The sequence below is a fragment of the Syngnathus acus genome, chromosome 2 (genome assembly GCF_901709675.1).
Source record: "Syngnathus acus chromosome 2, fSynAcu1.2, whole genome shotgun sequence".
NCBI lineage: Eukaryota > Metazoa > Chordata > Actinopteri > Syngnathiformes > Syngnathidae > Syngnathus > Syngnathus acus.
The window spans coordinates 14,994,193-15,009,427 of NC_051088.1; the positions used below are offsets into that span (position 1 = coordinate 14,994,193).

The 15,235-nt window shown below is 39.2% G+C and overlaps 1 protein-coding gene across 12 annotated transcripts in view; it reads left to right on the forward strand.

Annotated features, from left to right (window-relative positions):
- dmd (dystrophin) overlaps positions 1-15,235 on the forward strand; it is a 96,706-nt gene that overhangs the window by 14,629 nt on the left and 66,842 nt on the right. For all 12 annotated transcript variants that reach the window (XM_037274288.1, XM_037274231.1, XM_037274297.1 and 9 more), the window contains exons 2-6: positions 10,582-10,643; positions 11,799-11,891; positions 11,989-12,069; positions 12,617-12,709; positions 14,853-14,954. In XM_037274288.1, coding sequence (XP_037130183.1) covers positions 10,582-10,643; positions 11,799-11,891; positions 11,989-12,069; positions 12,617-12,709; positions 14,853-14,954 — 431 coding nt within the window. The remainder of the gene's footprint in view (positions 1-10,581; positions 10,644-11,798; positions 11,892-11,988; positions 12,070-12,616; positions 12,710-14,852; positions 14,955-15,235) is intronic.

Here is a 15,235-nt window from a genome sequence, read left to right on the forward strand (position 1 = left end):
TGTGCCTGGCAGGCGTTCACTGTCTAGTTAGTCAGCATCACCATCAAACAGAAAAAAATTCACTGGAAGCTATTTTGTATTTATTTATTGTGACGTCATTAAGCTTCAAGGAGGATGTCATCACTCCCATCGTAAAAGTGACAGACTTGGTCGTTGCAAAGTGTTGCCTCACTTTGTCAATTTGAGTCCCCTGAACTGCAGCACCCCCAATTCAAGGTTTGCCATAAAAGACTATCTTGGGGTAGTGTGAATTCCATGAGCAGAACATCTTAAAGTTGTTTGTGGCTGCTATGGTCATTTATTTTTCTTGAAGGGATTGGGGGATTAAAACTGTATAGATACAATTTGAAAGAGAAACTGTAGGCAGGGGAAATATTTAGCAGAGGAGATATTTCAAAATTGGTATGTTCCAATGTGTATTTGAAGTCTCACCTTAATGACCAGCAAAACACAATTTTAGGCAAATGTACTTCAAAGTTAAATACAACTGCCCTCTAGTTCACAACTGTACTGTACTTGAAAATTAAAAGAGTACAAAAGCAGGCTGAATGCATCGCGAGCTTCATTGTAATGTTTGTTTGTATTTCCTGTTGTATTTGACTTCTGTTTTGTTGGCAGTCCTGGTGCACCGTCAAAAGTGAAACTGAAAGTATGTTTCATCTTTCTCCATTCAGCTACTTCTAGCCTGTATAGTCTATTTCTATATTTAAAATGTCAAACGGTGAGTTTAATGACTAACGGCCCTTTGAATAAAATACTAGTGCACATATTTGTGATATTAAAACTTTGCTCAAGTGTGTTCAAGAATTTAGGCTATCATGCGAGCTCATACAATTAATAAGTGACAGCCTGGCGATTTGGTTGTTCCATAATTTAACTGCAGAATTTAGTTTTGTGACATATTGATTGTGTATATATGACAAATGCATGGTGTTGCTGCTTTATTCCATTTTTAAATGCTTTGTAACCATCTTATGGCATCTGTATGGAACCACAAGCCCCTTCTAGGGTGAGTGTCAGTTATTTGTGGATATTTGCCACAGGGCTATCCCTGTCCCTATCCCCGCAAATAGCAGCGCATAATGGTGCTCCCTGGAGGAGTTGTGCCATTCAAGAAGCAGTGGCTTTATATTCAAGTTAAGAATCGACAGTCAACTCAAGAATGGACAAGGAACATGCCAAAGTGTCAAGGGAAAAAATTGAAGATGCTCTCTGATCAGAATACACTTGACTGTCTCCATCTAAAACAAAAATGGATTAGGCAATACACCGGTGTGAGGCTCATCATCCCGCAGAGTTGAATTCCTGAAAGCAGGTTTTATTAATACCACAACAGATGAAAAAAAAATCCACCTTTTAAGGTCACGAGTGGGCACGCTTTCAAGCTGCGCTCAGCATGAAGCTCTCGTCCCAGCCCCCTGCTTTTGATTTATTTTCCATTCAGCTCAGCTCAGCTGAGTTCAACACGGACATGATAAACAAAGGCTGCAGCAAATTTTGACAGTTTCCAACTATTTGAAGGGTAAATACACCACATCATCTTCTTTGGGGGATATTTGACAGGCAGAAGATTCCCGAAGCCTGCCTTCTAATATGAAGAGCATCTTGTTACCATGATGAGCAGAGATCTCCTACATTAGTAGACCGCATAACTGTTTGGTGGGCACACTTTTCGTTACCATGGCAAGTTGACAACAAGGACGCACTATTCGTGTTATTGGAAACCTACGGACACTCTGAGATGTTCCCCCCTCCTCATCTATACTGCTAATGGGGGGGGGGAAGCCCTAGCTAATTTTACGATACCCCCTATAAAGATTTGATTATACTTCATGTTCAACTGTGGAGGAAGCATGTCATCATCAAGCTAGGAAATTAATCAGTGTCAATTAGTGTGGTGGATTTATTCCTGCAGCCCACATAGCGTGCTTATTGACGCATTTTTTGGGGAAAAACAAAATGCTCTTCTTTAATTATTTGATAATTGATGTGTAGTCAGCCCCCAACTATTCGTAAAATACGAAATGAAAATGTGAATATTGCCTAATGTATCCCATTATACACCAAGCCCCCCCCCTCAAAGGTATGCAAATGTTTATATTGACAATTAAACGGTAAATATAGTCCAAACTATGATCCCGGTACACTGCGATGTAATTTTTAAACTTCTAAAATGTTCCTAAAAATGAATGCATACAGATGATTTGATTATGGAAAATGAGCAAAGGAGTCTTTTAACAATCCAGGCTGAATTTCATAATTTCTTCGAGATGTAGCGTACTTCCTTGACACCAATTACTACTTTTTTATTTTTATTTACTTTGGCGTCACCTTGCTAGGGAGTGACGGAAAGAGCACAAAAAAAACACTAATTGGAGATTTCTTGAATTGGTGGTGGCTCACTGGAGAGTAATTCCTGCTCCTCGTGCACTGTTGGACAGCTAAGATGGGATCACTGTACAGAAGGAGTGCGAAGGTTAAATACTCAAATGGTTACAGCGTGCTGTCCTGCATAATCTGATGTTTTAGCTGGCCTTGATGGTCACCGCCTGCCTGCCTGTTCCCCTCTTTGATTATGTGGCACTCCAAAAATTCGGGCGCCTCCCTGTTTTCCTGTCTTGAGGAGCCCAATTTACATTTCCTCTCCTTTGAATTTTAGCACTGATGTGACGGACCAATTTGTTTCTAGATAATCATCTGTCAAGCCCACTCTGAGTATGATTTATTTGCTTTTTACGATTGCTGGAACACATAGAAACAATTTGAACAACTTTGCCAAGTTTGGACAACGCTTTACCGTCTGCCGTGACAGTGGATTGTGTTTCTTGACTCTGACAATACACATAATCTGAGTAAATTGAGTCAGAAGGAACCATATTATGGATTGTGAGGATTACTTAGGTTTTTTGTTACACTTAGCCAACAACACATTGAACAATATTGTTTCGGTGTTTTTAACAAACACTATGAGTCAGGTCATAATAAAGAACCAATATTTTAATCTTCTGCATCTTAAGCCTCAATTTAAATACTTTAAGCAATACTCAATTTAAACTGTAGATTGACAAAGGTTGTATACTGATAGAAGAAGAGCTCTTTTAGTTGTAGTGAGAAATAATCGCACACAGCAGACATATTAGTGTTATTGATTACGCCTGCCGTAAAGCGCTTTGACGCCGCCAAAACACTTGAAACAGGATCGGGCCGATCCTGTGATTTAATCAAATTCTGTCCGATACTCAGAGCCGATACCGATGCAGAGTATCAAATCAGGACATCCCTATTATTTACTACAAATAATGTATTTTATATTGAGAGCCAAATAATAAGAGGCAGAAGAGGGCCAGATGTCACACGTGTGAGTGTTGAGATGAGCTCCTTGTCCACATTTACTCCCTTGCCTTGTTCACGTGTGATAGCACATCTTCTTGTCACTGCGGGAACAAGGATAATTAATCATGAGTCATGCTTTAAAAGTGCCCTTTTATGTTTGGGGGAAATGTTGTAGCTTCCTGTATTTCCAAGGTAGTTGTTAAAGTTGCTAAAAAATGCCAATTTGTTGGGGTGAGAAAGTAAACATCGGAAACGGACAACAACAAATTGTCATGGCCAGTGAAAGCAAACTGCAGATGTGAATCCACCTGAATTTTGCTGGTCTTGTATTTCATTTGCTCCTCTGTACAATTTGTAATTTTCAGTCAAGAAAACCGAGCATAGCATGGAAAGATGGTGAAATTTGATTACAAAATGTGTCATATGGTGGTTTTGACACTGTAAGCAAATATTCAAGTTAAAAAAAAAAAAAAAAGAGAACATATGGCTAGGGATGCCTCTGCACTGGTTCACTCATTCATCTGAGGAAATTTCAGCATATTTGTAAAGATGCTGATAACGTTTTTTTTAATCCGTTTTACAAACATGGTGACATTACACAGGGATTATTTTCACTTTGACAAGGATGGACCATTCCAAGTGTTTATCTCTTGCGTGGCTTTTAGAGCGTACGAGTAAATAATCCCCCACAATATCCCCAGACAGACGTTGCACTCCAGAATACTCATGGATTTTCTTTTATTTTTATTTGCAGCATTGAATTAATTTGTGGTGAAGTGCTTTAAACACAAAGTTGCATTCCTTAGCCGCTGACGGCACATTTAACAAAACAATTTGGCCTCGCTTTTTTATTTCCTCCTTGCAAGGGCCTAGCATCGCCCCCACTTATGGGAACGAAAGCGGTAGAGTGAACTCACAAATATTTAGTTGCAGATTTTTTACTTGATCTTAAATCCATCCTCACAGAGATACTCTCTTTTTCGCTGTTTTTGTGATCAGTCCAAACTAGGAACAATATTGCTTTTGGTGCCGTCTGGTGGCATCTTGGTGCCAAGGCAACAATTTGTGACAGCAAAGTGAAATCACGGTGACCCATATTTTAAAAATCGGCTTTTGGGATTGTCAAAAAAAAAAATAAGCTGAGCTTTCCAACAATATATCAAGCATTGTGCTATGCTACTCATTAGATGATTATTACTCATTACATCATATGAATAGGAAGGTACACGCCCCCTTTGAGATGTGTGTGCCTACAGCTACACTAAGCTAGATGGGTCAAAGTCACAAATTTTGTGTGTATGCCAACAAAACAAGCACTTTTTAATCCTTTTTTTCCCTCCTTAAAATGTATTTGTGTATCGCCACTTTAAATGACTGTGGTACGTATCGTCTTAATGATCATGTTGAGTAGAGTATCTTCAAATTTTCAGGTTTGGCTTAACTTGAGCTTTCAAAAACGTGTCTGTGACAACAGTGTCATATTTTGATTTTACTTGCTTTTGTGTGTGTGTGTGGGGGGGGGGGGGAAACCTCACACTTTTTAGCATGTTCTAATGAAGTAGGGAAGGTCTAGCAAACAGGCTATATTAACAGAGTTGCGCTAGGAAAATAGAATGTCTCTTATTTGAACAAGACAGCAAGTCCTCCTTGTACTGCCGTCTTTTCTACCCTGTTTTACATCTGGTTTTCCAATTAAACAAAATAAATAGAGAAAGGGTGAAAGGGCACCACGTACAGATAGAGGCAGAGGAGATGGGAGTCTGGGCTTTTTGCTGAGCTCCATCCCTCCACAAATCCTCTCTGATCCCTCAAGCCAATTAGGGCAGAGAGAAGTGAAAATCAGGAAGCAAATTGCTCTTTTGGTGAAAGAAGGGTCAGCATGTGCCTGTTCAAATCAGGTGTCGGGCTACTGTGCACTTTTGGCCAATATTATTGGCAGCCTTGATTTTTGAAAGTTAAGATATATATTTTTTAAATATTTACAAGGTTCCACCATCAATGCGCCATTTGTTCAATTATTCCAAATTTGAATTGTAAATTAACTTATGGAAAAACACAATGTAATAAATACATGTCTAGCGAAAGATGAAGCAAGATGGATGAAGCAACATGCTGCTGTCTGATTGTTTATTAAATGAGCCACTTTGCTTCAATTTTAAAACCCCATCCTTATTACTGTTTCAATACAAACCCTACAAAATTAGTATCGCATGCATGCGTGATGATTTATTTCTACACTTATGTATTAATGTCACAAATTCTCATCTTGCAAGTTGCAGTTGTGATTATCTCAGGCTGGTTCATGAATAAATTGATTATTTGGGCGATAATCATTGGCATTATGCAGTACCAATGCTATTTTATAGGCTTTTTTTTTTTACTTGTTTTATAGTATTATAACAACTACTACTACGTATTACTAACAAAATGTACGAAATGCAGAATATAATCATGACAATAACAGCCCACTAAGTATGAGGTGCCATTAAAAATTGCACATTGTCCAGTGGACCCCTGGAGTTGATTTATAAACAATAGCAGATAAATAAAACATGTACCCTGGGACTAAGGGTTGACTTTTGAAAAGATATATACTTGTGCTACAGCATCTGTGAGGGTGCTTACATAATATCAGGACCAAAAGAAATCGGTGCGTCCTGGCTAGTGTTTGTGTTGGTACAGTTTATAATGATGATGATTATAGTGTATCCATTTCTATCTGCTGCAAATCGATCATGGATGGATGGATGGATGGATATTCCTTCCTGATGATGCAGCATAGTTTTCAAACATTTTAAACCAAGTACCACCTCAGTAAGGACTTAACTCCCCTGGGATTTCCATAGTGACTAAAATTAAAATACAGTAGTGTAGCAGGCCCAAGTGTTTTTAAAAATAGAGACCTTTATTCTTGAACATTGGTTTAATATCATTGTAAGCCACTGTAACATTATGCATCACGTGAACATGATTCGAAATGAATGCACAAATGAACTTTTGGAATTTTTTTTTTTGCACCAGAGTAAAATATACCTCTGCAAATCTTTCTAAAGGCAATATAATTTATGCTACCACATTTTTTAATTATCAGCAGCAGAGCTGTGAAAAAGCTCTCTGGTATTTCCAAAAACCCATTACCATTTTAATCATTCAATAGATAAAATTGTGAGGGTATGTTGCAAGCAACAGAAAAACTCCAATTAGCCATATTCGCTCTATTTTACCTGAGATTATGATTATGTGTGTTCTACATGTTGAAATTTAAATAGATTCTTTTTCCAGCTTCACTTTTTGTTTTTTAAAGCATTTTGCCTTTAAGATACATACAGTTGGTATCAGTATGATTAATCTTTATTTAAAGAATATACTACAAGCAGTCTTCCAGTCAGCGGGATATGGAGGAAATAAACAGAGCTCCGACTGGATGACAAACAGGTTTGATAGAAAGAGAAATTTGATGCGAGATTGTGATCTGATTGAAGAGCTTGGACATACATTGCAGGAGTTGCTAGACAAACCTTTTAGCTGGACAGAGCTATCTTGGTCGGAATTGAATTCTGACCCCGGTGATATGATGAGAAAGCGCATTGCCCTGCTTCTAGTCCTGTATACGTACATGGTGTAAAATATTTTGCAGAGTTCATAGCCACTTTTTATTTTTAGATATACTGACTCAAACAGTGGCTGTATAATTAAAGTATATTTGTCTTTCAAACAGTTACATTAACATCAAATTACATATTGCTGATTTAAACAGGGCACATCCTCTCATCGGCAACATTTTTCCAATTTGATAAAGGCATCAAAAATTGTCAGGGAAAAAAAACCTTTATAGGCCTACTCACTGATAAAGCACAGGAAGAGGAAGACCTGCTTGTTTCCTAAGGAAGTAATTAAAGGAAAGTCTAATTTTATGAAGACGTAAACTGCTGTGGGAAAGTGTTGGTAGGATATTGGATCGAGGGATTCAGATAGGATATGGCCTGAAATGGACTTTTAAGATGTAAACATGTCCAACTTCAATCTCATTTTCAGCAGTGGCATCTAGGAAATGTGATTTGGACTCAATTTACATAAAGACTGATCATCGAACCGGATGGATGTCTTAATCGTGTTCTACAGTTCATGACGCCGCTTTGCTTTGACTCAAAAGGGTTGCAAGCCGAAATACTGGGAAGAGCATGACGAATCACCACCTAAAATGGTAGTTGGACAAAGTTAATTTCTTCCAAGACCAAGCTTGCAATTTGTGTTTATGCTTTGCTGCAGCTACTGTATACCAAATTAATGTTGCCCATTGAAATGAATGGACACAGCATTAATGTATTCCATCCCCCCAAAACATACTTTTTTATGCTTTTATTAAACAAAAATAAAACTGCAATTTTCTAAAATCATAATCAAAAAGAGTGTAAGCAGATAAATGGTTGAAAATAACTTCTTTATGGGCCTCTTATTGCTTAAAACAAGGAAGATAGGAAATGCAGACAGAACATTTTACTTAATAGATTTTTTTATTGTTGAGTTTTTCAGCAGGGTTCATTCAAAAATAGTCAAACATTCACCAACAGTTTTAATGTTTTTTCTTGTCATAAATACCTGCGACAAGAAAAACTGTTGGCAACCATCAAAACTGTTGGTGAATGTCAATTGCCTTTGTGACCTTGAAGAACTCGGACAAAAAAATCAATATCCGCTACCCTTGCAAACGTTTGCCGCGGAGGCGTAGCCAGGAATTCTTCCAGTAGGGGCGCACGCCCACAGGAAAAAAAATCGAACATCACCCACGCCGTTCGCTGATCGCTAAAACAACATCCGGGTCCGGGAGGCAAACGGTGAATGGATAACATCGCGCACATAGAATAGCGCAAGCACATTCGCGCAAGACCGAAAGAAAAAAACGGCATGAAAATGAAGAATCGAAAAAGCTCGATTTTTTTCAACCGGGGCGCAGGGAGTCCTAGCCGGGGCGCCGCCCCGGCTCGCCCCGGCTTGGCTACGCCTCTGGTTTGCCGCTCATTGGCGTACGGGCTTTAGCAGATGCTTGCTTTGTCAAGACTTCAGGCTTTTCATCACTTTGGTAAAGAATCATCTGTGTCTCATCAGTCCAGAAAATTTCATTCCAGAATATTTGAGGCTCTAATCTGTCCTTTTTTCCGGTGCCAGCCTGGCTTCCAACATCCTTAAAAATGCTGCGTTGAAAACAACCCAGCATAACTTTCTGGGTTGTTTTGCACAAAACAACCCATTTTTTGTTGTTTGTCGTTTTTATTGCAAGTATAATATAAGGCGGAATAGTAATACAAGTTGTCTCATGACATTCATTTTTGCAATTTTGTACCTGCATGGGTTTTTGGCCGCTAATTTGGCAGTGGTCTTAATCTCTGCAGAAGTGTAATGGTTAAGCTGGAACAGGTGGAAGTGGGGGAAAGCGGCTTAAATAGCTTATACATATATATGGATATATATATATATATATATATATATCCATATATATATTAATACATACTCATTTACACACTACTGTAACTTCACAATAATCACAAATAGCAATTTAACAATTTAATATTTAACATGAAATGACCATTTCAGGGTGTCTACACGTGCCCTTCAATTGGCTGGCGACCAGTTCAGGGTTTACCCTGCTGGGACAGCGGTTTGGAAGATGAATGAATGTATTCGTATTGTTGCTTGAAAATATGTACATATTCCATCCAAATTCCCCTGTTTCTTCTTCACCTCTCTATCCCTCTTCCCTCCCATCACTTCCACCTCTAGCACATTTCTCTGTAACAATTCCATCTGATTGGATTTTGGTCTCATGATTTCATCCGTGGCTTACGGCCGTGACCGTTGCCAGGCAACTGATGCCCAATCCGTGACAAACGTGACAGTTGCAGTGGTGCCACGTGGACCGCAAACGGATCTCTTGTTTGCCCTCATGGGACTTCTGCTTACACTTTGCTGAGCTCCATTAGGGTGGTGACAGGCCGTGTGAGACTGACTCCTTTAGACATGAGACTGACTCCTTTAGACATGAGAAACCCAGCCACTGTAGTACCGTAATTTTCGGACTATAAGTCGCACCGGAGTATAAGTCGCACCAGCCATAAAATGCCCAAAAAAGTGAAAAAAAACCATATATATGTATATAAGTCGCTCCTGAGTATAAGTCGCCCCCCCACCCAAACTATGAAAAAAAACGCGACTTATAGTCCGAAAATTACGGTATTCTGAAATATTTAAATGATACCACCTGCATATACGTATATATAAATATTATTATATTGTATTGCATTTTATTGCGTACATAGATAGTCGTTTTTCATTCCAGTGACTAGTAAGTAAACTAAAATGCAGACTGTTGTGTTTCTTGCTCCAAAGTTCTTACTAATGTGCTATCTTAATAGTGTGGTATTTGTAGTAGTTCAGTTTGCTGGTACCATTTAAAGACCACTGTTTATGTGGAAATGAGGCACTAATTCCCACTCAGTGATTTGATTGTGAGCGAGAATGGTTCTTTGTCTGGCGTCCAGTTTTGAGAGAGAAAGGCCTCTCCTTCAAAGTCAGCTGAGATGGGCTCAAGTGCCCTGTCAACTTGAACAGGACAAGCGATGGATAGATGGGTGGAAGTGACGGCCGGCGGGACGGACGGATGGATGGGAATAAAAATGTAACTTTAATTTAGTTGTGGTGGCATCGCTCAGTGGTTAAGTGGTTGTCTCCCAAGCCAGAGGTTGTTACCATGGTGAAGTGTCCTTGAGCAAGACACTGAAGGCCCAGTTGCTCCTGATGATGTGGCATCAGTAGATGAACAGCGCTTTGAGTACCAAAGGTAGAATATGTTGTGCTGTATAGTATGTATTCTACCCTCTGTAGAGCTTCAGAGTGAGGACAGCACAATAAGTGACAGACCATTTAATTTTTCTTTTTTTTTTCATATTTTGCAAACTGGCATTGTATTGATCTTGCAATGACTGCAATCTATATGAAAATATTCATGAGTGGACCGGCAAAATGTTTGTTAGTAATGTGATGATTGATGAGCTGACAATGCAATTAACCCTGAGCTAGATTGGAGATGCCTGTCATACTGAGGACACTATTTGTGTGTGTGTGCGTGTGTGTGTGTGTGTGTGCGTGCTCGCACCCCTGTGTAGTTTGCATTGATAATATCCTTGTATCTATTTCTACCTGCCTTGTTACAATCCCTGCTGATGAACTTTATTGTGGTCCTCTCACTGTCAGATGAAAGAGAAGATGTGCAGAAGAAGACTTTCACAAAATGGGTCAACTCACAGCTCTCTAAGGTACGACAGTTTCCGCCTTAATGCTTCATGATTATAATGTGAAATAATATTTAAGTCATTTTAAGTTAATCAGACTTTCAGGATGCAAAACTGTTCAGTTAGGAAGCATTGATAATTGTGTATGATTTTCATTTCCTGGAGCGGAACGAGACTCGACTCCCAAGACAATCCCAATGAAGGACTGTGGTCATTTCTCTCTCTTTATTTTCGTTTGCATTTTTCCAGTACACTCGCCACTGTAGCTCCTCGAAGTTGCTTGAGCTCTAACGATTAAACAAATAACTTGAATAACTCCATTACAAAATATTGGAAGCAAAATCTTTTATTCAACACACGGTATTACAGTCGCACGCAGAAGTCAGTTGACAAATAAGTCGCCGCAATTGTGCCAATTCTCTAGAATAACATTGTAAAAGACTGGGAATGTCCAAATTATGGAATCATTTCGCATTTGACAAGATAAAGTGAAATGTATAACGCAGCAGCATGTCCATGAGGGACTACAAGGTATCAATATTATCTAATTTAATGCAGCCTATCATGGCTAGTTGGAATCTATTGTAATGCCCTTGAAATTGGTCAAGGATAGACACGCTTTATTGAACAAACAATAAAAAAATAAAAACAAAACACTTGCATACTATCTGAATCACACTCAGTCACGCAACATGCAGACTAGCTAACAGGTTTGCTAGTCAGCAGCCAGCCAACTCTACTTTCTCATTTGTTGATGCCCATGTCCATATCCAATGTTCTTTTTGACAAAACCAAGTCTCTCTCTCCCTGGTCCACCGATGTTGGAAACCACCATGGTAGGATCACCATGGCAACACCTGTGCTTTTCATTTTTCTATTCTACCGACTTTATTGATCTCCAAAGGAGGTCAATGAGGCTAACCCTGAATTCAATGCATACAGACTGGGTTCAATTCTCACACAATGACACTGAGTCAATGACACTCAGTCACATGACATTCCCTTTATCGCATTGTCAGGTGGCAAAGAAAAGCAACGAATGGATTCAAAACTTAAGGTGTTTGTTTTTTAACCATGTGCACACTGAGCATGAAATAACCACAAACACGAGAGTCGTATCATGATTGTTTCACGTTTCTTTAATTTGACTTAATGTCACTAATTCCATACACGTTCCAGACAGGGAAACCACCTGTGGAGGATCTCTTCTCAGACCTGTGCGATGGACGACGCTTGTTGGAGCTCTTGCAGGGTCTAGTTGGAAATGAGCTGGTACAATTTCACATTGTTCAGTACTCTGAACAAGATGTTGAGAAGACTTTTCATTGCATGGGTGGCTGAAGTCCTGCGTGTCGGTGTGTATTTGTAGGTGAGGTTGGAAAAGGGCACCTCACGGGTTCACTCGCTCAACAATGTCAACCGAGCTCTCCAGATCTTGCAGAAGAACAATGTAAGTAACCAAATTCCTCTTTGTAGTAGATATTTTATTGTGTCTGCAGGCTTGTAAAAATAAGAATTGTGTCGTGAAACAGTGTAGTTTACTGTGGAATAATGTGACAAACTTTGAGCTTCTAACTAGGGCTGAACTATTAAGCAGATTCAAATCGACATCATTATGGAGTAGAATGCAATTTTCAAATCGTAAAGGCTTCATTTTAGTCAGTTGGTAGCCTTCATTTTATAAACTATTTAATTAGATAGTGTCTAGATAAGGCCAGTGCTTTAAAATTTAATTCCACGTTTACATATTATTTCATGAAAAACAAAATGTTGAAGCGATAAAGTGAAAAATTGCAAATTAGGTTAAGTGAAAAACTGTTCTTAGATGTGTTTTTTGTTAGTTAGTTAGTTAGTTAGTTGGTAAGTTGGTTAGTTGGTTAGTTGGTTAGTTAGTCAGTTAGTCAGTTAGTCAGTCAGTTAGTTAGTTAGTTAGTTAGTTAGTTAGTTAGTTTGTTTGTTTTCTACTCTGCGATTTAAGTAATTTCACCTTTCTGTAGGTTGAGTTGGTGAACATTGGCGCAACGGACATCGTTGATGGCAATCACAAACTCATTCTTGGCCTCATCTGGAGCATCATTCTCCACTGGCAGGTGTGTGTAGTTGACAGTTTTTTCTGCTTCAGTTATAAATAATTACTAAATATAAATAATTGCTTACATTAGCACAACTAACTTTCGGCTGAAGCTAGCTCGTAGCCCATTTGCGTTAGGTGATTGATGGAAAACTTTAACCCAACTGTGAAATTTACGTCATTGTGGTTGTTGAGTAACATATTTGTGAGTTCTTGAATATATCATTCTGTTTGCATCACCGACCTCATGCGTTTTTTAAATTTCCGATAGACAATTTGCAGGGTGGGTCCTTCAAAAGCTCCTCTCATGTAACCTCTGTGGACTGCAAAAAACGTGCGGCCGAACTTGTGCCCTTTGGAGGACCCAGCCTGTGAATTTGGGCACAGCCCGTGTGGTCTGAATCAGGTTGAGTAATACAAAAACTGGACGTATTGATTTTGGGGTTACAGCGCCACCTGTTGCCTTGGCATGTGCTTGACTGCCTACAAATTCAGTTTCAGTTTGTTCGGTGAGCGTGGTTCGGTTAGAGAGCGTATACACTGTAGCTGTCTTTGTCTAAGCAACCTTTTGATTAAAGTGGAAATGAATACAGTGACCTACTCTCAAATTAGCACCAATTCCCCTTCTTTGCCTACCTAGACCGTGGTCAGTGGAGAATGGCCGACAAACCGTGTGTACATCCAATTGTGTTTGAGTATGTGGGGGAGACCCTTGACTGCAAACTCTATTAATAGATTTAGTTGGTTGGTGTGCTGAGGGATAGAGGGAGGGTGGTCGGGGCACATATGGCATAGAATTGTGTAATAGCATTTGTCTTTGGGGCTTTGTTGTGGTTGTTTACACTTTTCAGAGTGAGTGTAAAGGCACATACTAAATATGCAGTTGCTGTAAAAGTAACACACGTCTGGCTGGTGAAAAGCGTCCTCCTTGGATCTGAACAAGTGACCCAAATATGTCACTTGCACAACCAACCACACACATATACAGGAGACGCATGCATACACACAAGAGTTACACTGCTGTCCTTTCCTTTCCTTTATGCACAAATAATGAGATACACAAATGTAGACCGCACTAAGTGCATTGTAATGTGTGTTTGAACGAAAGACATGTTTTATTTTGTCAATGCCATTATACTGTATATAAACAAACAAACATAATCTAGAAGTGCCAGACTCATCTTAGTTTACAACACCATAGGCAGACAATTAGCACTTAAGTTACAGTGTTGTTACCCTTTAATTAATGGATGTCGAAACACAAACAGTAGAGCAACATGTTGGAAAATGTAAAGATAGCTTCCTGTCTCCCCCAATGTATTTTTGATGGTAATTTCATAAATGTTTTCATTTGGTTTTAGATTTTTACCATCTGTTGTAATTTATCTTTATGTCGCCTCAGAGAAAAAATTGTACCTGTTGCTGAACACAAGCCTTAATTCACAAATGTTGCTAAATGTATTACTAAATTAAATACGATAGTATTATTATTATTATTATTATGAAAACCTGAAAAAATGAGGGCAGGTTCAGAATCAGCGCACACACAAAATTAAAATAGTAAAGCTTGTGGGACCAGTGTAATATAACAACAGACATCTTTTCTTGATCTTCTGCAAAGAACAACTAAAAGTCATAATTCAGAAGCCAAGAGAGGAGCTGATCCTTTAGTACAGCTATTTATAGTGGATTTGTCTTATGTTGTCCACTCGTAGCTGAGGGGCGTACAGAAAACTAGACATTTTTCATGACGAGGGCGATCCATAACTGTAAGTAAAGTGGTTTTACGAGGTACGGCAATTAGCAGCCTCAGCAGTGGAGGGAACAGATACTCCAAATCCCCTGGCCCTCTCTGGATGGAAGCAAATTCTGCTGCAGGTGTGTAGTTGAAGACTCGGTGGGAAACTCTGCCAGACGTTCCCGTTGCAGCCTCACTTTGCTCACTTTAGGCCTGCCAGGTCTGTCTGGCATCCTCCCTTGCCATCTAATCCAGCTCCTCAGTCAGGATTAGTTGAAAGGATCATTCCAGGGGTGGGCAATTATTTTCTTCAAGCGGCCATGTGAGAAACAAGGATAGTTGTCGAGGGCCGCGCCAACAGTAACTCCTCAATTGAGGTTAGTGTCTTTATGGGTACCCTTTAATTTTGTTTGTGCATTTTCAGGTAAAGGATGTGATGAAGGAGGTGATGGCTGGCCTACAGCAGACCAACAGTGAGAAGATTCTCCTGAGCTGGGTTCGTCAGAACACAAGCCAGTACCCTCAGGTCAGTGTCATTCATAGCAACCGCTTGGTTCTGTGAAAAACCGGAGAAATGTTTCACCCGGTTCTCTAACGTGTTGTTTGTTTTACGGTATATCATTCACTACACATTACGGACAAGTGATCAGAAAACAAGTTCGTCTGATTTCATTTAGTTGGCCTTAGAAAGATAGTTAGTGGAAATGTCAGAATTAAAGTTTACATTTAATAAAACTGTAAGTTGCCAAAAATAATGAAGTGCAGAAAATTCTGCTTAATTACAGCAATCAAGCATTTGTACACCAT